The sequence below is a fragment of the Neoarius graeffei genome, chromosome 6 (assembly GCF_027579695.1).
Source record: "Neoarius graeffei isolate fNeoGra1 chromosome 6, fNeoGra1.pri, whole genome shotgun sequence".
Taxonomy (NCBI): Eukaryota; Metazoa; Chordata; class Actinopteri; order Siluriformes; family Ariidae; genus Neoarius; species Neoarius graeffei.
Genome location: NC_083574.1, coordinates 35,532,527 through 35,556,345, shown reverse-complemented (window position 1 = coordinate 35,556,345; position 23,819 = coordinate 35,532,527). Strand labels below are relative to the sequence as shown.

Below are 23,819 nucleotides of genomic sequence, written 5' to 3'. Positions count from 1 at the left end.
CGGCCTATTCGGTTTTTAGCCCTGCTGAATTTAGTTCGTTTGGTCCACGGCAGGCGTCGCTTATCCGCACGATCTTCACGAGACTTGTGCGAGACTTCGAAACGTGAAGTGTCAGCCAGGTGTCAGTGCCGCCATTTTGAAAACTGTTTTCCAAATGAAATATTGCACAAAAACGAGTTTAAATGACGATTACTGCCTACTTTTTTCAAACTTTCCTGATCGCTGTCAAAACAAACAAAACTTCCGGCTTGATTACGTCAGCATTCGAAAGAGGGCACGCACATTTTTTGATAACGCTGGAAGATGTTGGTCACTTTGATTTGTGCTGTACATTTTACTTCCGTCCTACGATGTCTCGCACAGGTCTCAGCGAATCTCGTTTACGGCCATCGCTTTGACATATGGACTGATATATTACAGAGCATATTTCAAACACTCATAACTTGCTCTAGCAGTGACAAAATAGCTCTCAGAAATGCATTCCTATATTTAATAAAATGAGAATTTTGATAATAAATAATTGCCTTCAGTTCTTTAATGAGCTTGCATGTCAGGCTGGACACAACCCTCAAATCTACACTTAATTCATTGTCATAGTTTAGCCATGGGATGTCCCTTTTTCTTCCAGAACAAAAGTGTAGACATTTTTTATCATGACGAAGACATAAGCTATCAAGCATTCTAAGGAGCTCCCCTGTTCCCCCAGGGTAATTAAAAGATGATCAGGCGCTAAGTGTACAGATAGTTGCTTTCATTAGGTCCCATTTTTCATGTGGCATGAAAAAAAAATGTACATATTGCTAATTTAGATCAAGCTTTTATCTCTAACTCTAGCTTTCTCAAAACAGGATCCATGTTTCATCATGTAGGGTCCGTCTTAAAGATATTTCAGAAGCATTTTATTACTATCCTTGACTTGCAAGTGACATCAAAGCAAAATAGAAACTGGATATCGGCCATGTTGGTGGATATACAAATGTGAGGTCAAGCAACGTTCCATACAAAACATAATCACGCGTGTGCGCCTCTCTTTGTTTTTCCACTGCTTTAAGCATTCTTTTAGCTCTGCCATATCGTTGTGCTGTATATGGTTGTGATCACAACAGTACTCGTGACCGTGGCATGTTCCGATTTTTTACAATTCCATCCATGATTCGGAAAGAGGGCGAGGAAACTCTGAGGCTTAGGACGGAGAGGAGAGGAGACGAGCACGGCTGAACAACATCAGCAGGGCTGATCTAACAGAGGCTAAAACCAAAACAGCTCGTGTTTGCAGTAATCATTTTATCTCAGGTGAGATTCAAAAGCTTTCTTGATAATATCATGGAAGAATTTATTTACTGTTGCTAGAATTTTGCTATAAACTGAGTGTTCTCTTGTCATGGTTCACTTGGTCGTTGTTATAATTTTAACACATGTATTACGATTCCGCTTCTAGGAGCGCCAGCAAAATTATACGACAGAAACAATCCAGACTGGGAACCCACTCAGAAAATGGGCTATGTTTCATCCAAGGTTGGACGTAATTCTTCGGTAGCCAAACCAGATAGAACGCGATATCTGGGTACTCGATGGTCGGTAGAAGCATCTTATCTTCAGAAAAATCTGACTTTTTAAATAATATGGGTCAAAACCACACATATCTATCTTCTCTTTTTTTTTCCTGCCTATTATTGTAAAGCGACCTTGGGTTTTGAGAAAGGCGCTATATAAATTGAACATATTATTATTATTATTATTATTATTATTATTATTATCTTTGTATTGAATCTTCATTTGACTGTTCAAATCGTGGTAATACTTAGAAAATTCAGCGTTGTTTAACAGACACGCTTTCAGCGTCTGCCATCCAAGTTGCTTTGTATATCCATCATCATGGCGGATGCTCATGACGGAGCACATTTTGATCACGTGGTTGCAAGTCATCTATAGTGATATTACTGAAAGACAGGACACTGCAGCAAGGTAGCTTTTTCCATAGAGTGTGATTATGCTACATGTGGTATTTCTTTTGAAAACAAATTTTATTTCACATTTCTTTTGTTCAAAGATCTTCCATCTCAAAAGGAACCGATGTGGTTGGAATATTGACATTAAGTTTGAGCTGATTATTTATTATTACTGTATACAGGGGTGCTTGACAGTTTGTGAACACTTTAGAATTTTCTATATTTCTGCATAAATATGACCTAAAACATCATCAGATTTTCACACAAGTCCTAAAAGTAGATAAAGAGAACCCAGTTAAACAAATGAGACAAAAATATTATACTTGGTCATTTATTTACTGAGGAAAATGATCCAATATTACATATCTGTGAGTGACAAAAGTATGTGAACCTCTAGGATTAGCAGTTAATTTGAAGGTGAAATTAGAGTCAGGTGTTTTCAATCAATGGGATGACAATCAGGTGTGAGTGGGCACCCTGTTTTATTTAAAGAACAGGGATCTATCAAAGTCTGATCTTCACAACACGTTTGTGGAAGTGTATCATGGCACGGACAAAGGAGCTTTCTGAGGACCTCAGAAAAAGTGTTGTTGATGCTCATCAGGCTGGTAAAGGTTACAAAACCATCTCTAAAGAGTTTGGACTCCACCAATCCACAGTCAGACAGATTGTTTACAAATGGAGGAAATTCAAGACCATGGTTACCCTCCCCAGGAGTGGTCGACCAACAAAGATCACTCCAAGAGCAAGGCGTGTAATAGTCGACGAGGTCACAAAGGACCCCAGGGTAACTTCTAAGCAACTGAAGGCTTCTCTCACATTGGCTAATGTTAACGTTCATGAGTCCACCATCAGGAGAACACCGAACAGCAATGGTGTGCATGGCAGGGTTACAAGGAGAAAGCCACTGCTCTCCAAAAAGAACATTACTGCTCGTCTGCAGTTTGCTAAAGATCACATGGACAAGCCAGAAGGCTATTGGAAAAATTTTTTTGTGGACAGATGAGACCAAAATAGAACTTTTTGGTTTAAATGAGAAGCGTTATGTTTGGAGAAAGGAAAACACTGCATTTCAGCATACAACCCCGATTCCAAAAAAGTTGGGACAAAGTACAAATTGTAAATAAAAACAGAATACAATGATGTGGAAATTTCAAAATTCCATATTTTATTCAGAATAGAACATAGATGACATATCAAATGTTTAAAATAAGAAAATGTATCATTTAAAGAGAAAAAATAGGTGACTTTAAATTTCATGACAACAACACATCTCAAAAAAGTTGGGACAAGGCCATGTTTACCACTGTGAGACATCCCCTTTTCTCTTTACAACAGTCTGTAAACGTCTGGGGACTGAGGAGACAAGTTGCTCAAGTTTAGGGATAGGAGTGTTAACCCATTCTTGTCTAATGTAGGATTCTAGTTGCTCAACTGTCTTAGGTCTTTTTTGTCATATCTTCCGTTTTATGATGCGCCAAATGTTTCCTATGGGTGAAAGATCTGGACTGCAGGCTGGCCAGTTCAGTACCCGGACCCTTCTTCTACGCAGCCATGATGCTGTAATTGATGCGGTATGTGGTTTGGCATTGTCATGTTGGAAAATGCAAGGTCTTCCCTGAAAGAGACGTCGTCTGGATGGGAGCATATGTTGCTCTGGAACCTGGATATACCTTTCAGCATTGATAGTGTCTTTCCAGATGTGTAAGCTGCCCATGCCACATGCACTAATGCAACCCCATACCATCAGAGATGCAGGCTTCTGAACTGAGTGCTGATAACAACTTGGGTCGTCCTTCTCCTCTTTAGTCCGAATGACACGGCGTCCCTGATTTCCATAAAGAACTTCAAATTTTGATTCGTCTGACCACAGAACAGTTTTCCACTTTGTCACGGTCCATTTTAAATGAGCCTTGGCCCAGAGAAGACGTCTGCGCTTCTGGATCATGTTTAGATACGGCTTCTTCTTTGAACTGTAGAGTTTTAGCTGGCAACGGCGGATGGCACGGTGAATTATGTTCACAGATAATGTTCTCTGGAAATATTCCTGAGCCCATTTTGTGATTTCCAATACAGAAGCATGCCTGTATGTGATGCAGTGCCGTCTAAGGGCCTGAAGATCACGGGCACCCAGTATGGTTTTCCGCCTTGACCCTTATGCACAGAGATTCTTCCAGATTCTCTGAATCGCTTGATGATATTATGCACTGTAGATGATGATATGTTCAAAGTCTTTGCAATTTTACACTGTCGAACTCCTTTCTGATATTGCTCCACTATTTGTCGGCGCAGAATTAGGGGGATTGGTGATCCTCTTCCCATCTTTACTTCTGAGAGCCGCTGCCACTCCAAGATGCTCTTTTTATACCCAGTCATGTTAATGACCTATTGCCAATTGACCTAATGAGTTGCAATTTGGTCCTCCAGCTGTTCCTTTTTTTGTACCTTTAACTTTTCCAGCCTCTTATTGCCCCTGTCCCAACTTTTTTGAGATGTGTTGCTGTCATGAAATTTCAAATGAGCCAATATTTGGCATGAAATTTCAAAATGTCTCACTTTCGACATCTGATATGTTGTCTACGTTCTATTGTGAATACAATATCAGTTTTTGAGATTTGTAAATTATTGCATTCCGTTTTTATTTACAATTTGTACTTTGTCCCAAGTTTTTTGGAATCGGGGTTGTAAGAACCTTATCCCATCTGTGAAACATGGTGGAGGTAGTATCATGGTTTGGGGCTTTTTTGCTGCATCTGGGCCAGGAAGGCTTGCCATCATTGATGGAACAATGAATTCTGAATTATACCAGTGGATTCTAAAGGAAAATGTCAGGACATCTGTCCATGAACTGAATCTCAAGAGAAGGTGGGTCATGCAGCAAGACAACGACCCTAAGCACACAAGTCATTCTATCAAAGAATGGTTAAAGAAGAATAAAGTGAATGTTTTGGAATGGCCAAGTCAAAGTCCTGACCTTAATCCAGTCGAAATATTGTGGAAGGACCTGAAGCGAGCAGTTCATGTGAGGAAACCCACCAACATCCCAGAGTTGAAGCTATTCTGTACAGAGGAACGGGCTAAAATTCCTCCAAGCCGGTGTACAGGACTGATCAACAGTTACCGGAAACGTTACCGGAAATAAATAACCAAGTATAATATTTTGTCTCATTTGTTTAACTGGGTTCTCTTTATCTACTTTTAGGACTTGTGTGAAAATCTGATGTTTTAGATCATATTTATGCAGAAATATAGAAAATTCTAAAGGGTTCACAAACTTTCAAGCACCAGTGTGTATGTGTGTGTGTGTGTGTGTGTGTGTGTACACGTGTATGTCCGTGTCCTAGGAGATATATTCAATATTCAGCTGAATGCAACAGTGGTGTTACCTTGATCAGTTCTATCAAAATCTAAGAAGCTTTCTTCAAATGTTTTTTTTTCTGCTCTTTTTGCGATTATTTAGTCAGTAGACCTTTATCCGGAGTGTCATGCGTGAGGCAAACTTGTAAAACGTGCAATTAGAAAAGTGAAAAACATGAACTATAATGTAAATTAGTTTAAACAATAGATTTAGCAACCTCCTTTTTTAAAACAAATGTAATATAAATAAATATAAACCCAACTAAAAATCAGTCAACACACACACACGCGCGATGTAGATTGCGTGTGGAAAAATGAGCTTCACAGAACATCTTTTCTTTTCTATCCCTTCAAATCCATGGCATGTGTGTTATGAGCACATATATGCATTCATTCGCACATTCACATATTCTTGCCATTCTGTTTACTAGATAGATTTGGTGAATTTTCATATTCATATTAAATATATGAATATAAAAATGCACCAATCCTTTCTAGTAAATATATTTTCCTAAACTTTTAAAACATTTTAAGCTTTAATTAACTTCTTCTTCTTCTTCTTCTTCTTCTTCTTCTTCTTCTTCTTCTTCTTCCAGCTGCTCCCATTAGGGGTTGCCACAGCAGATCATCATGATCTGCATGTTTGATCTGGCATAGGTTTTACACAGGATGCCCTTCCTGACGCAACCCTCCTCAGTCGATTCAGGCTTGGGACCGGCACTGAGTATGCACTGTCTTGTACAACCCCAGTGGCTGGGTATTTTTACCGAACCTGCATGTCTTTGGACTGTGGGGGAAAACAGAGCAGCCGGAGGAAACCCACACAGACACGGACAGAACATGCAAACTCCACACAGAAAGGCCCTCGCCGGCTCATTCTCATCTCATCTCATTATCTCTAGCAGCTTTATCCTTCTACAGGGTCGCAGGCACGCTGGAGCCTATCCCAGCTGACTACGGGCGAAAGGCGGGGTACACCCTGGACAAGTCGCCAGGTCATCACAGGGCTGACACATAGACACAGACAACCATTCACACTCACATTCATACCTACGGTCAATTTAGAGCCACCAGTTAACCTAACCTGCATGTCTTTGGACTGTGGGGGAAACCGGAGCACCCGGAGGAAACCCACGCGGACACGGGGAGAACATGCAAACTCCACACAGAAAGGCCCTCGCTGGCTATGAGGTTCAAATCCGGAACCTTCTTGCTGTGAGGCGACAGCAAGAACCACTGGATCACCATGTCATCCATAATTTAACAGTTATTCCATGAAATCGAGTCGTACATGAGCTGATAGCTGATGAGGCACGTAACACAGAGTCGGCTATAAGCCATGTACGACAAGATTGAGTGGAATAACCGTTTTATTCTATCCACATTCACTGGATTTTGAAAAGCAGAGCATTTTTATTTTTTGCAAATTTGATCAATAAAAACTTGATACAAAACGTCCGACAGAGTAATTTCCACTTAGAATGTAAACAAACCGGCGAAATGAGAGAAGCAATTTGTGAAAAAATTTTATAATAATAATAATTCTTGAAAAATAAAAAAAGATATGTTCTTAGCATCAAATACTTTTGATGGTAAGAAGTCAAGCAAGTCCAGTTGCCTTGCCTTCTTTCGCACCTACGGTTTACGATGACCTGGATGACTGAGAGCCTTCACAGTCATATCAAATACTTTCATTCCATATTTTGTTGCTTTTTTTTTTTTTTTTTGGATTTTGTTTTCAAGTAGAGCTTTTATTTCGTCCTTGGTTGGTTCAGTAACAAGCTCCGCCATTTTGTTTTTCTCTTCTCATGGTATATGAGCTGATAGCCTCGTAGAGTAGCCAATCAGAGTGCTCGATTGCTCATATCCAGTGAATGTGGATAGAATAAATACTAATATTCCTATTGATTGATTGATTGATTGATGCCTGTCCTCGATAGCATGGCATGTTTATGTAGACCGTTACCTCACTTATGGGTTTGGTTGGAGAAATCGAGGCTTTCTGAATGCGTCCAAAATTACGGCTTTTGTTTTTATCCTCCCAGTCAGAATGTGGGATTTACATTTTTCCCCTATATGATGTGAATTGTAGTGGTTAGCACTGTCGCCTCACAGCAAGAAGGTCCTGGGTTCGAGCCCAGCAGCCAACAAGGGCCTTTCTGTGTGGAGTTTTCATGTTCTCCCCGTGTCTGCGTGGGTTTCCTCCTGGTGCTCCGGTTTCCCCCACAGTCCAAAGACATGCAGGTTAGGCTAACTGGCGGCTCTAAATTGACCATAGGTGTGAATGTGGGTGTGAATGGTTGTCTCTGTGTCAGCCCTGCGATAACCTGGTGACTTGTCCAGGGTGTACCCTGCCTCTCGCCCAGAGTCAGCTGGGATAGGCTCCAGCTTGCCTGCGACCCTGTAGGACAGGATAAGCGGCTACAGATAATAGATGGATGGATGGATGACATGAATTGCCATGTAAGGCAAGATACTTTAAGCTCGCCATTGTTAGGCTGAAGGTCAAGAATTAATTTCATCCAGGTAGCCAGATCAGCCAGCTAGTTAATATCGTACAAAGTAGTCCACAGCCTTCATTCATTCATTTACAATGGTGCTTGAAAGTTTGTGAACCCTTGAGAATTTTCTGTATTTCTGCATAAATTTGACCTAAAACATCAGCAGATTTTCACACAAGTCCTAAAAGTAGATAAAGAGAACCCAGTTAAACAAATGAGACAAAATATTATACTTGGTTATTTATTTATTGAGGAAAATGATCCAATATTACATATCTGTGAGTGGCAAAAGTATGTGAACCTTTGCTTTCAGTATCTGGTGTGACCCCCTTGTGCAGCAATAACTGCAACTAAATGTTTCCAGTAACTGTTGATCAGTCCTGCACACCGGCTTGGAGGAATTTTAGCCCATTCCTCCATACAGAACAGCTTCAACTCTGGGATATTGGTGGGTTTCCTCACATGAACTGCTCGCTTCAGGTCCTTCCACAACATTCCAATTGGATCAAGGTCAGGACTTTGACTTGGCCATTCCAAAACATTCACTTTATTCTTCTTTAACCATTCTTTGGTAGAACAACTTGTGTGCTTAGGGTCATTGTCTTGCTGCATGACCCACCTTCTCTTGAGATTCAGTTCATGGACAGATGTCCTGACATTTTCCTTTAGAATTCGCTGGTATAATTCAGAATTCATTGTTCCATCAATGATGGCAAGCTGTCCTGGCCCAGATGCAGCAAAGCAGGCCCAAACCATGATACTATCACCACCATGTTTCACAGATGGGATAAGGTTCTTATATGCTGGAATGCAGTGTTTTCCTTTCTCCAAACATAACGCTTCTCATTTAAACCAAAAAGTTCTATTTTGGTCTCATCCGTCCAAAAAACATTTTTTCCAATAGCCTTCTGGCTTGTCCATGTGATCTTTAGCAAACTGCATATGAGCAGCAATTCTCTTTGTGGAGAGCAGTGGCTTTCTCCTTGTAACCCTGCCATGCACACCATTGTTGTTCGGTGTTCTCCTGATGGTGGACTCATGAACATTAATATTAGCCAATTTGAGAGAGGCCTTCAGTTGCTTAGAAGTTACCCTTGGGTCCTTTGTGACCTCGCCGACTATTACACACCTTGCTCTTGGAGTGATCTTTGTTGGTCAACCACTCCTGGGGAGGGTAACAATGGTCTTGAATTTCCTCCATTTGTACACAATCTGTCTGACTGTTGATTTGTGGAGTCCAAACTCTTTAGATATGGTTTTGTAACTTTTCCCAGCCTGATGAGCATCAACAATGCTTTTTCTGAGGTCCTCAGAAAGCTCCTTTGTCCGTGCCATGATACACTTCCACAAACGTGTTGTGAAGATCAGACTTTGATAGATCCCTGTTCTTTAAATAAAACAGGGTGCCCACTCACACCTGATTGTCATCCCATTGATTGAAAACACCTGACTCTAATTTCACCTTCAAATTAACTGCTAATCCTAGAGGTTCACATACTTTTGTCACTCACAGATATGTAATATTGGATCATTTTCCTCAATAAATAAATGACCAAGTATAATATTTTTGTCTCATTTGTTTAACTGGGTTCTCTTTATCTACTTTTAGGACTTGTGTGAAAATCTGATGATGTTTTAGGTCATATTTATGCAGAAATATAGAAAATTCTAAAGTGTTCACAAACTTTCAAGCACCACTGAATCTATTTATGTATCCATTTTTCTTTGTGCTTTTCCTATTGGAGATCACGTTGGAAATTTGCTGAGAAGGTCAGCTCAGACCACTGATGGATTCCAGCTCCTCCTGCACCATCTTTATAAAGTGCTCGAGCCACATCAACCGACTCCTCTTGATTCACAGGAGCACTGGCTGTACGATAATCCTTTCCCAGATTGCCGAGCTCCACAGCCCATCACTGAGAGTAAGCTCAGCAAACCTTTAGAGGATCCTCACTTCTGCTGCCTGTGGTCTCCTAGTATCATTTATTACCAGCTGCGTGGGACTATAGATGAGGACAGGGATGCAGACTGACTGGTAAAGACAGAGTGTCATTTGAAAACTCCGTTTACTGACCTCTTCTGCTCCTCGGACCTGCCTGATCCATCCTGATGCCCTACGTCTGGTTGGAGTCTCATCGCATCACTTCTGTGGAGGATGGCCCCATATGGACAGTTGAAAGTCACACTTGGAAGACGCTCTGGACACTTACAGTAATGCTTTTATGGCTGAGGACTACAGTTGACTTGCTAACTTTTGGACTGCAGTTGTCATGAACAGTTTTGCACTCAAGTTTCCATCAATGAAGAGTTATAACATCAATGAAACTGACTTCGTTGTCTGTTGTTGCCCAAATGAGGATGGGTTCCCTTTTGAGTCTGGTTCCTCTCAAGGTTTCTTCCTCATGTCATCTGAGGGAGTTTTTCCTTGCCACCATTGCCACAGGCTTGCTCATTGGGGATAGATTAGGGATAAAATTAGCTCATGTTTAAAGTCATTCAAATTCTTTAAAGCTGCTTTGCGACAATGTCTATTGTTAAAAGCGCTATACAAATAAACTTGACTTGACTTGACTTGACTTTACATAGTACTGGTTACTTTTGTTTGTACCGTACAAGGACTCCACATGGTCTTGTAGACCCTTATCACAGTACTGGATGTTCCTCTGAGTGTTTTGGTGTGGAGCACTTTTGGTTTGGCAGGAACACTGAAATATATACCGGACACCTAGTTTATCTCCTGAGGAGAGATGATACTTAATAAAGCAGGAGCTTGTGTGCCTTTGTCTTGACTTTCATATAATTGCATAGTGATGGAAAGGGTCAGAACCTGGACTCCTGTTGAAGACCAAAGCCAGAGCTTCACACGGAGGTCTCAGTCAATTTCAAACTTAATTTAAATACAAATGAAGACATGTTGACTGAAATAGATTAAGCTTGTTGTGTATGGAGCATCTCTCTCTCTCTCGTTGTATATTTGAGGAAACAGTAGTAACAGTAGTGCATAGTGGAAGAAGCTCATTAGCTTTGCTCTGTGCAGCAGTTTAAAATCTGCTGTTTTTCTTCCGCTGCTTCACAAAGAGACCAGGCTGTGCTGCAAAGAGACAAATGCATGTGTGTTTGCATTTGTATTAGACTGAAATGACAGTTGAGAAAATAATAAACTTGTGCAAGCAAGTGTAGAGAAAGAGAGATAGTGAGTGAGGGGGGGTCACGTTCAGAGTGATAGCACTCACTGATAGAGAACTCGATTTCAGGGAAAAAAAATTGAATTAGGACAAGGGAGGACAGTAATGAAAGTGAGAGATGGCCAAATTGGCGATGTTCACTGGGATGAGAGTGATGGAGTGGAGAGATGTGGAGATATGAGGCTGGAATGAGGAGGCCGATTTTACCCATTGATACAGAAAGAAGCACACATGAATGAAGCCCTGAAGGCTGCACAGTGATCAAACGTAGATCTCAACTACCCACGCAGTATCGAGGTATGAGCTTTAACTGCAATGATCGTGTGATGTACAGTGTTACGTGGCATTTACTCCCTCCTGTTTGATGTACAAGAACAATTTGATGGAGGTATTGGCATGAAACGTGAAGCTTTGGAAGCTGATCTGTTTGAGCAGATGTACAGGCGAGGCGCTGAGAGAGCTGGATGCATACATGTCAACCTTTGGTCAATCAAACCTATATAACCAACCTCCAAAATCCGTATTTCCCTTATAAAATCCGTATAAGATGCAAATTAAAATAATTTACCTAAAATTTGAATGATAATTAACAATGATATATCCCAGTTACTTTTTATTCAATATTAATAACAATAAACCTTCAGAATGAATACAAAGTATTTTTCCAGTCTCACCTGTGAAAGGTAATCCCATGTGATCTCGTTTGGATGGTAAACCTGTTGGTACAGTTAAACGCAGCACATGAATGAGGCATCTTTATTCTCGGCTACTGTCTAGACGCTATACCAGAGACGGTTGAAGAATCTCCATTTTGCCACATCCAATATGGCGGCGAGGATGACGTATGATTCTACGCAGAAGGCGGCGTCTATGTTTATATGTCTATGACTTCACGGTTGGCGGGATTCTCGCAATGCGGTGTGCGCATAATCAAAAGTGGAACGAAGTCTCGCTACCACAAGATAACGCGCGATTTCATAAGACTCTTTACTGGCTGTCTGTGCTGTACAGTACGTTTATCATCGTGGGAATTGATTATAGCTCTAAATAAATATTGAAGTTTTTTTTAAAGAATCCGTATAACTTTATTTATACGCCAGTATACTACGTTTATTGAATCAAATCCGTATAAAATATGGACATTCCGTATAGGTTGACATGTACAGTATGTGGATGGAATAAAAGGCTAAAGCTCTGCTGCATCAGTCTCTTTAGGTAGAGCTAGAGCTGGGGTTCAACGGCATTGTGGGTAATGTAGGAAAACGTTAACCAAAGCGGAAATAGAACATGTCAGTGGAAGGATTTTTAAACCAAAATAAAAGGGGGGATTTTATGAACAGTAAATAAATTTGAGATGCCATGAAAGATCTCATCTCATCTCATTATCTCTAGCCGCTTTATCCTTCTACAGGGTCGCAGGCTAGCTGGAGCCTATCCCAGCTGACTACGGGCGAAAGGCGGGGTACACCCTGGACAAGTCGCCAGGTCATCACAGGGCTGACACATAGACACAGACAACCATTCACACTCACATTCACACCTACGGTCAATTTAGAGTCACCAGTTAACCTAACCTGCATGTCTTTGGACTGTGGGGGAAACCGGAGCACCCGGAGGAAACCCACGCGGACACGGGGAGAACATGCAAACTCCACACAGAAAGGCCCTCGCCGGCCCCGGGGCTCGAACCCAGACCTTCTTGCTGTGAGGCGACAGCGCTAACCACTACACCACCGTGCCGCCCCCATGAAAGATCACCTTTTTAATTATAAAGATTAATATGCAGGTCATTCAGGGTGGATTTTTCTTTTAACTTTCACCTTTACCTTGACATCTTTCCTGAGAGATAGACCGTGTTGAAGTTCGTGTGTGTGTGTGTGTGTGTGTGTGTGCGCGCGTGCGTGCGTGTGTGTGTGGTTATTGTGTTATGATTCTTGCCAAGTGATGCAGCATAGCATATGGTCAACCCTGATACACACACACACACACACGTGCACACACACACACACATACACAGTCAGATTGCTGGTTCGACTCCTAACCACAGATCGACTACCTCATTCATAATGTCTATTAGATGCTTTGAAAATGAGCTGTGATGATAATAGAATGAAATCAGTAACAATTCTCAATAGGACTTCATTAATTTTTCCTCTCTCTCCATATAATGATATAATCCACATTTTATCCTGTAAAAATATTCAGTAATAAAGAAAACCTTGCACACAACTGCAGTATAGCTTGTTACTGCATGGTGATAAATCTTAATGTGCTACAGTATGTTTTTCTCCTTATGTGTATCTGACCAACATCTAACCTTTTTTTCTTTCTTTTTTGTCCATCACTCTTTTTCTGTCCATCTTCTGTAATCCCCTCTAGTGTCCCCTCTTTCCCCCCTTTTCTGTCCTCTTCTGTGCATGTGTGTGTGAGAGAGAGAGAGAGAGAGAGAGAGAGAGAGAGAGAGAGAGCAGTGCTGAGGGTATGAGTGTGTGTGAGTGTGTGTGTGTGTGCGCATGTGAAAGGGCTATGCAGTCGGCGCTCCACACACACGGAGCATGCTTGTGAGTGGAGGCTCCGGCCAACATGAGCCTCCCGAGCCCAGAGCGCGTCCACAGCATCAGCCCAAACCCGCGTGCACCCTCCTCCCTTTCTCGCCTCCTCCCTCACTCCCTCCCTCGCTCCATCTCTTCGTCCACGAGCCTCAGCCGCACCGACTCTCCCGCGCCAGCCAGGGGGACAGCTCCCGCAGTTCCCACGGTGACGGTTGCCGAGCGCCGGCCTGCCCCATGGAGGAAGCCCAAGGCAACACGCTGGTTGTCCGCATCGGCATCCCCGACCTGCAGCAGACGGTGAGTTCACTCGTCTCTCTCAACTCTCCCCTCTGTCTCTCACTCCTCTCTCTCTTCTCTGTACAGCTTTCTTTCTCTCCACTCTGTCCCATTCTTTCTTCATTGCTGGTCCACCTGACGTTCTTGTTTGTTCTTTTCACTCTTTCCTTTTTTTTTCCTCTCCATTTCCTGTCTAATGAAATCTAATAAGCTGTCTTCATTAGCGGGACCAGGGCTGACTTTGACAACTGAGCACTTAAGCAGGGAGAACGAGCCGCAAGAGGTGAGAGAGTGTTTGCCTTGCGGGACTGGTGTAATTCTTACAAAAGGTAATTTTGCCTCTTGAGCTGGCAAACTTGACAGGTTGTTGCCCTGTAGTGTACTGTGTCCCCATGGCCTGTTCAAGAGAATTGCACATATGGCTGTGATGGATAAGGGGTAGAGAGAGAGACAGAGAGAGAGAGAGAGAGAGAGAGAATGAAAAAGACAGAGCGAGGCAGGGTGCCTCTTTCATTCAGTCCTGCGTTTTGTTTCTCTGAAGTGTAGTTACTTACCTGTATGATTTCTGAGTACAAATAACGCTGCACCCATATAATTAATTCCTTTTCAGAGTCCAGTAAGGATGGCTGTGCGATTGTGGAGATCTGCCCTGCCGCTGTCTGTGAAATATGTGGAGCTTTTGCTGCACGCTTAATTGGTGTGCGTGTGTGTGTGTGTGTGTGTGTGTGTGTGTGTGCGCATTCGAATGTGTCTGTTTGATTTATCCCAGTTGAAGCCTGGATGAGAACAGTATTCATATACAGACACTGTAATGACAGAGGCTATTATAAAGACTCCTTGTAATTGACTTGTTTGCCGAGTAATTTGTCATTTTGTGATGGAACTCACTGGACTGGTGTCGTATCCCAACAAGTTTTACAATCACAATTTCCTCTTATGACCTTTTTTTTTTTTTTTAAAAAATCAACGAGAGCCATGACTGTTGTCAAGAAGTACATTCGGATTTCTTCTAATTACTTGAATAATTGCTTCACACAGATTTTGGCCTGACGGCAATCTGCGCTGTGTGTGTTAAGCAGAAGTGATCAGTGACTCTCTCCGACTCCACTGTGCCTGGAACTCTTCTTATCTGCATCACCTCTCTTCTTTCTTTGAGTCCAAAAATGTGTGGGTTTATAGACAATATGTACGATCCCAAAGAATAAGAACGTAGCAAAAGCCTGTCCAGATGTCTGTTCACTAATAGGTGTGTGTGTGTGTGTGTGTGTGTGTGTGTGTGTGTGTGTGTGTGTGTGTTTGGCAGAAGAACTCATTAAAAGAAGAAAGCCTGAGTGTTGGTTTGTGTCCTTTAGGGATGCCTGTGCTTCTGTGCTAATAGAGCAGGGTGAATGAGAGCACCGAGAAATCTGTAAATGTCACACTTTCACAAGCAACTCAGCTCCATGCCGCTTTCAAATGTTAATGCGCACATGCCAAACATGAAGACATTGACTCTATGCATTAGAATACACCACACCCTGACTAAAATTAAAGGAATTAATTTTATGGGCAGTCCTACGTGCCATTTTATTATGCATTTTCTATAAAATCTATAACTTTGATAGATGTTTAGAATATAGCCGTACATATATACAGTATGTGTGTGTGTGTGTGTGTGTGTGTGTTTTAGTCATGCAACATGCTACTATCCACATCAGTCTAGCACTCTAATTATGAATATTTGTATCTGTATTCGGATTTAAACCCATGTGGGCGTGGTCGGGACCCCACCGTTATTGCAGCATTTGACTCAAACTTGAAACTGGTTTTGACCTCCGACGAGGAAAAGCCAAAGAAAATGCACCAACTTGGAATTCCTAGCTGTAATTTCGGGATAATCTCCTCAACCTCAAGTTCAGCAAGTGACATCAAATCAACATGGCTCCAAAAAAAAAAAAAACCTTTAAATGAATTGTGCTGTGTGTACAAGCATTGCTTTAAATCAACCAACATACAGACATATTAGCTTGTTAAATCTATTTCACAGTTATTCCACAAAATTGAGTCGTACACGAGCTGATAGCCGACGAGGCGTCGAGTTGGCTGTAAGCAAGGTACAAGAAGATTGAGTGGAATAACTGTTTTATTCTATCCACGTTCACTGGATTTTGAGAAACGGAGCATTTTTTTAATCTTTTTGCAAATCCGATAAATAAAAACTTTATACAAAACGTCCCACAAAATCATTTCCACTTAGAATGTAAACAAACCGGCGAAATGACAGGAGCAATTTGTGAAAAATGCTATAATGATAATTCCTGAAAAATAAAAAAAAGATATGTTCTTACCATCAAATACTTTTATTCCATATTTTTTTGCTATTTTTTTTTGCATTTTTTGGGGTTTTGTTTTCGAGTAGAGTACTTATTTCATTCTTGGTTGGTTCAGTAACACGGTTCGCCATTTTCTTCTTCTTCTTTAGGGTTTTTGGCGGTTTGGCGCACCGACTGGGCTGGACTGTGGAACAGGAGATATTGGGGGCGGCGGGGGGAGGGGGGGTATACTTTTAGCTATTTGTGTTTCTATTATATACTTGATAAAGTGATATACACTATCTGACTTGATGCACTCTGCCATTTTGTTTTTCTCTACTCATGGTATATGAGCTGATATCCTAGTAGTAGAGTAGACAATCAGAGAGCACGATTGCTCATATCCAGTGAATGTGGATAGAATAAAACACAATATAACATTACAGATAGTGTTTTGAGGAGTTAAATATCACTCATCAAAGTTAGCTATAGTGCTCAGCGTAAATGAGTACACCCCCTTCGAAAAGTAACATTTTAAACAATATCTCAATGAACACAAACAATTTCCAAAATGTCGACAAGACAAAGTTTAATATAACATCTGTTTAACTTATAATGTGAAAGTAAGGTTAATAATATAAACTTAGATTACACATTTTTCAGTTTTACTCAAATTAGGGTGGTGCAAAAATGAGTACACCCCACAACAAAAACTACTACGTCTAGTACTTTGTATGGCCTCCATGATTTAGACGGCACCAAGTCTTCTAGGCATGGAATGAACAAGTTGGCGACATTTTGCAACATCAATCTTTTTCCATTCTTCAGCAATGACCTCTTTTAGTGACTGGATGCTGGATGGAGAGTGATACTCAACTTGTCTCTTCAGAATTCCCCATAGGTGTTCGATTGGGTTCAGATCAGAAGACATACTTGGCCACTGAATCACTTTCACCCCGTTCTTCTTCAGAAATCCAACAGTGGCCTTAGATGTGTGTTTAGTCATGTTGGAAAAGTGCACGACGGCCAAGGGCACGGAGTGATGGTAGCATCTTCTCTTTCAGTATAGAGCAATACATCTGTGAATTCATGATGCCATCAATGAAATGCAGCTCCCCGATACCAGCAGCACTCATGCAGCCCCACATAAGGACACTGCCACCACCATGTTTCACTGTAGGCACCAGGCATTTTTCTTTGTATTCCTCACCTTTGTGACGCCATACAGTTTTGAAGCCATCAGTTCCAAAAACATTTATCTTGGTCTCATCACTCCAGAGTATAGAGTCCCAGTAGTCTTCATCTTTGTCAGCATGGGCTCTGGCAAACTCTAGGCGGGCTTTTTTGTGCCTGGGCTTTAGGAGAGGCTTCTTTCAAGTCAAGTCAAGTTTATTGTCAAATATGCTATACAAGCTCAACATACAGCACAGATGAAATTTCAGTCCTCTCTGACCCATGGTGCAAACAGGCAATGCAATAAATAAAAATAGAATAATTGAAATAAACAATATAAACAGTATAAACACTCTAGATAAGAACTAGACATAGACTAAACACTTATATATATATATATATATATATATATATATATATATATATATATATATATATATATATATATATATATATACAACCCCAATTCCAAAAAAGTTGGGACAAAGTACAAATTGTAAATAAAAACGGAATGCAATGATGTGGAAATTTCAAAATTCCATATTTTATTCAGAATAGAACATAGATGACATATCAAATGTTTAAACTGAGAAACTGTATCATTTAAAGAAAAAAAATAGGTGACTTTAAATTTCATGACAACAACACATCTCAAAAAAGTTGGGACAAGGCCATGTTTACCACTGTGAGACATCCCCTTTTCTCTTTACAACAGTCTGTAAACGTCTGGGGACTGAGGAGACAAGTTGCTCAAGTTTAGGGATAGGAATGTTAACCCATTCTTGTCTAATGTAGGATTCTAGTTGCTCAACTGTCTTAGGTCTTTTTTGTCGTATCTTCCGTTTTATGATGCGCCAAATGTTTTCTATGGGTGAAAGATCTGGACTGCAGGCTGGCCAGTTCAGTACCCGGACCCTTCTTCTACGCAGCCATGATGCTGTAATTGATGTGGTATGTGGTTTGGCATTGTCATGTTGGAAAATGCAAGGTCTTCCCTGAAAGAGACGTCATCTGGATGGGAGCATATGTTGCTCTAGAACCTGGATATACCTTTCAGCATTGATGGTGTCTTTCCAGATGTGTAAGCTGCCCATGCCACACGTACTAATGCAACCCCATACCATCAGAGATGCAGGCTTCTGAACTGAGCGCTGATAACAACTTGGGTCATCCTTCTCCTCTTTAGTCCGAATGACACGGCGTCCCTGATTTCCATAAAGAACTTCAAATTTTGATTCCTCTGACCACAGAACAGTTTTCCACTTTGCCACAGTCCATTTTAAATGAGCCTTGGCCCAGAGAAGATGTCTGCACTTCTGGATCATGTTTAGATACGGCTTCTTCTTTGAACTATAGAGTTTTAGCTGGCAACGGCGGATGGCACGGTGAATTGTGTTCACAGATAATTTTCTCTGGAAATATTCCTGAGCCCATTTTGTGATTTCCAATACAGAAGCATGCCTGTATGTGATGCAGTGCCGTCTAAGGGCCCGAAGATCACGGGCACCCAGTATGGTTTTCCGGCCTTGGCCGTTACGCACAGAGATTCTTCCAGATTCTCTGAATCTTTTGATGATATTATGCACTGTAGATGATGATATGTTCAAACTCTTTGCAATTTTACACTGTCAAACTCCTTTCTGATATTGCTCCACTATTTGTCGGAGCAGAATTAGGGGGATTGGTGATCCTCTTCCCATCTTTACTTCTGAGAGCCGCTGCCACTCCAAGATGCTCTTTTTATACCCAGTCATGTTAATGACCTATTGCCAATTGACCTAATGAGTTGCAATTTGGTCCTCCAGCTGTTCCATTTTTGTACCTTTAACTTTTCCAGCCTCTTATTGCCCCTGTCCCAACTTTTTTGAGATGTGTTGCTGTCATGAAATTTCAAATGAGCCAACATTTTGCATGAAATTTCAAAATGTGTTCACTTTCGACATTTGATATGTTGTCTATGTTCTATTGTGAATACAATATCAGTTTTTGAGATTTGTAAATTATTGCATTCCATTTTTATTTACAATTTGTACTTTGTCCCAACTTTTTTGGAATCGGGGTTGTATATACACACGCACACACACATGCACACACACACACACACACACACACACACACATAAATTGGAGCAAATAAACAGTCAAGGGCACTTGAGGTATATCAGGTAAACATGAAATAAGCAATATAAACAATAAACTAATAGCTGTTAAGGTGAGGTAGTGTGGAATAGTCCAAATGAGCGAGATAAAGTGAAATATGCAGTCCCTGAGTTCAGTGTGTGAATGAACGTTGAGTGTGTGTGTGTGTGTGTGTGTGTGTGTGTGTGTGTGTGTGTGTGTGTGTGTGTGTGTGTGTTGGGGGGGGAAACTGTGAGGGTGACATGTCAGATGCTGAAGGGGGGGCAGGGGGGGTGCAGGCAGAATCTGTGGTGGGGGCAGAGGGGGGAGGAGGGGCAGAACAGGGAGGGAGTTGAGTCTCCTGACTGCCTGGTGAAAGAAACTGTTCTTGAGCCTGCTGGTTTTGGCCCGGAGACTCCGCAGTCTCCTCCCCGACGGCAGCAGGCTGAAGAGGCTGTGAGATGGGTGGGTGGGGTCACCTGCAATCCTGATGGCTTTGTGGGTGAGGCAGGAGTTATAGATATCCATAAGAGAAGGGAGAGAGACACCAATGATCCTCTCAGCTGCTCTCACTATGCGCTGCAGAGTCTTACAGCAGGACACAGTGCAGGCACCGTACCACACGGTGATGCAGCTGGTCAAGATGTTCTTGATGGTGCCTCTGTAGAAAGTGTGCATGATGGGGGCCGGGGCTCTTGCTCTCCTCTGTTTGTGGAGGAAGTACAGATGCTGTTGGGCTTTTTTGGCCAGTGATGCAGTGTTGTTGCTCCAGGACAGGTCTTCAGAGATGTGCACACCCAGAAACTTGGTGCTGCTCACCCTCTCCACTGCAGCACCGTCGATAGTTAGTGGAGCATGCTGGGTGTGCGCTCTCCTGAAGTCTACAACAATCTCCTTCACCTTCTCCACATTCAGGCGGAGATTGTTGTCCTTGCACCACATGGCCAAGCGGCTCACCTCATTCCTGTAGATTGTCTCATTGCCATTGTTGATGAGACCCACCACAGTCGTGCCATCCGCAAACTTAATGAAGAGATTAGAGCTGGATGTTGGTGTGCAGTCGTGGGTCAACAGAGTGAAGAGGAAGGGGCTCAGCACACATCCTTGGGGGGCCCCCTTGTTCAATGTGATGGTGCTGGAAGAGTTGCTGCCAACCTGTACAGCCTGTGGTCTCCCCGTCAGGAAGTCCAGCAGCCAGTTGCACAGGGAGGTGTTGAGTCCCAGCTGGTCCAGTTTATGAATGAGCTGCTGAGGAATGATTGTGCTGAATGCTGAGCTGAAGTCTATGAACAGCATTCTGACATACAAGTCTTTTGTCTCCAGGTGGGTGATGGCTGAGTGGAGGGCAGTGGATATGGCATCATTGGTTGAGCGGTTGGACTGATATGGAAACTGGAAAGGGTCCAGGGCGGGGGGGAGGGCAGACTTGATATGCCACATGACTAGCCGCTCGAAGCACTTCATGAGGATGGGAGTGAGTGCGACAGGGCAGTAGTCATTGAAGCAGGAGGGAGATGGCTTCTTCAGGACTGGGATGATGATGGTGGCTTTGAGGCACGTGGGGACAACAGCCTGGCTCAACGAGATGTTGAAGATGTCTGTAAAGACATCTGTGAGCTCCTCAGCACAGTCTCTCAGGACACGACCAGGAATGTTATCAGGACCTGGGGCTTTCCGTGCATTTGTCGTCCTGAGATCTCTCCTCATGCTGTCTGGGGACAGCATCAACACCTGGTCACCGGGAGGTGGTGGGATCTTCTGTGCCATGGTCAGCATCCATGCATGCCATTCTTCTGCAGTGTACGCCATATTGTGTCACGGGAAATTGTCACCACAGTTTGGCTTTCTACTTCTTTAGATAACTGCAGTGAACTTGCATGCTGATTTTCTTCAATGCTTCTCATCAGAAGACGCTCCTGTCGAGGTGTTAACTTCCGTGGACAACCTGGACATCTCTGTGAGATGGTTGCAGTTCCATCTTTCTTAAATTTTTGTACCACTTTTGCTACAGTATTCTGACTGATAAGTAAAGCTTTGCTGATCTTCTTGTAGCCTTCACCTTTGTGGTGTAAAGAAATTATTTTCTTTGGGGAATTCTGAAGAGACAAGTTGAGCATCACTCTCCATCCAGCATCCAGTCACTAAAAGAGGTCATTGCTGAAGAATGGAAAAAGATTGATGTTGCAAAATGTCGCCAACTTGTTCATTCCATGCCTAGAAGACTTGGTGCTGTCATTAAAAATCATGGAGGCCATACAAAGTACTAGATGTAGTAGTTTTTGTTGTGGGGTGTACTCATTTTTGCACCACCCTAATTTGAGTAAAACTGAAAAATGTATAATCGAAGTTATATTATTAACCTTACTTTCACGTTATAAGTTAAACAGATGTTATATTAAACTTTGTCTTGTCAACATTTTGGAAATTGTTTGTGTTCATTGAGATATTGTTTAAAATGTTACTTTTCAAAGGGGGTGTACTCATTTACGCTGAGCACTGTAGAAAGCTTGATGCTAGCAAACATGTAGGTGTCAATGTTTTTATTTATTTTTATGTTTTAGTATTTCCCACTTACGAGGTAAGTCAAATGCAGCATATGCTTCAAGAAACACTAGAAAAAAAAACCCTCAGAGGTAGAAATTCCAGCACTGTCAGCATGTCATAAATAAACACTGTAAATGCATTGTGCATGATGGTCTTTGTTTGTCCCGTGAGCTTCATCTGAATGAAAGTAAAAATCTCTAGCTTGTGTTACTTTTTTTTTTGTCACATCCCCAAGGATCCAAGTTCCAATGCATTGTGGACCTTTCTGGCAAGCTTTCTTAAAAAAAAAAAGTGTCTCTTATTTGTATCTGTATTTGTATCCATTTAGAACACGTTATCTGTTCAGTCTGAGTCATGTACAGTGGTGCTTGACAGTTTGTGAACCCTTTAGAATTTTCTATATTTTGCATAAATATGACCTAAAACATCATCAGATTTTCACACAAGTCCTAAAAGTAGATAAAGAGAACCCAGTTAAACAAATGAGACAAAAATATTATACTTGGTCATTTATTTATTGAGGAAAATGATCCAATATTACTATCTGTGAGTGGCAAAAGTATGTGAACCTCTAGAATTAGCAGTTAATTTGAAGGTGAAATTAGAGTCAGGTGTTTTCAATCAGTGGGATGACAATCAGGTGTGAGTGGGCACCCTGTTTTATTTAAAGAACAGGGATCTATCAAAGTCTGATCTTCACAACACATGTTTGTGGAAGTGTATCATAGCATGAACAAAGGAGATTTCTGAAGACCTCAGAAAAAGTGTTGTTGATGCTCATCAGGCTGGAAAAGGTTACAAAACCATCTCTAAAGAGTTTGGACTCCACCAATCCACAGTCAGACAGATTGTTTACAAATGGAGGAAATTCAAGACCATTGTTACCCTCCCCAGGAGTGGTCGATCAACAAAGATCACTCCGAGAGCAAAGCGTGTAATAGTTTGCAAGGTCACAAAGGACTCCAGGGTAACTTCTCAGCAACTGAAGGCCTCTCTCACATTGGCTAATATTAATGAGTCCACCATCAGGAGAACACTGAACAACAATGGTGTGCATGGCAGGGTTGCAAGGAGAAAGCCACTGCTTTCCAAAAAGAACTTTGCTGCTCATCTGCAGTTGCTAAAAATCATGTGGACAAGCCAGAAGGCTACTGGGAAAAAAATGCTTTGTGGACGGATGAGACCAAAATGGAACTTTTTAGTTTAAATAAGAAGCATTATGTTTTGAGAAAGGAAAACACTGCATTCCAGCATAAGAACCTTATCCCATCTGTGAAACATGGTGGTGGTAGCATCGTGGTTTGGGCCTGTTTTGCTGCATCTGGGCCAGGACGGCTTGCCATCATTGATGGAACAAAGAATTCTGAATTATACCAGCAAATTCTAAAGGAAAATGTCAGGACATCTGTTCATAAACTGAATCTCAAGAGAAGGTGGGTCATGCAGCAAGACAATGACCCTAAGCACACAAGTCGTTCTACCAAAGAATGGTTTAAGAAGAATAAAGTTCATGTTTTGGAATGTCCAAGTCAAAGTCCTGACCTTAATCCAATTGAAATGCTGTGGAAGGACCTGAAGAGAGCAGTTCATGTGAGGAAACCCACCAACATCCCAGAGTTGAAGCTGTTCTGTATGGAGGAATGGGCTAAAATTCCTCCAAGTAGGTGTGCAGGACTGATCAACGGTTACTGGAAACGTTTTTTTTGCAGTTATTGCTGCACAAGGGGGTCACACCAGATACTGAAAGCAAAGGTTTACATACTTTTGCCACTGACAGATATGTAATACTGGATCATTTTCCTCAATAAATACATGACCAAATATAATATTTTGTTTCATTTGTTTAACTGGGTTCTCTTTATCTACTTATAGGA

The 23,819-nt window shown here is 41.7% G+C and overlaps 1 protein-coding gene across 1 annotated transcript in view; it reads left to right on the top strand.

The window, feature by feature from the left end:
• The first annotated feature begins 13,547 nt into the window (after nt 1–13,547).
• The window catches only part of shank3a (SH3 and multiple ankyrin repeat domains 3a), a 520,369-nt gene continuing 510,097 nt past the window's right edge, over nt 13,548–23,819 (top strand). The window contains exon 1 of the mRNA XM_060923596.1: nt 13,548–13,841. Coding sequence (XP_060779579.1) covers nt 13,548–13,841 — 294 coding nt within the window. The remainder of the gene's footprint in view (nt 13,842–23,819) is intronic.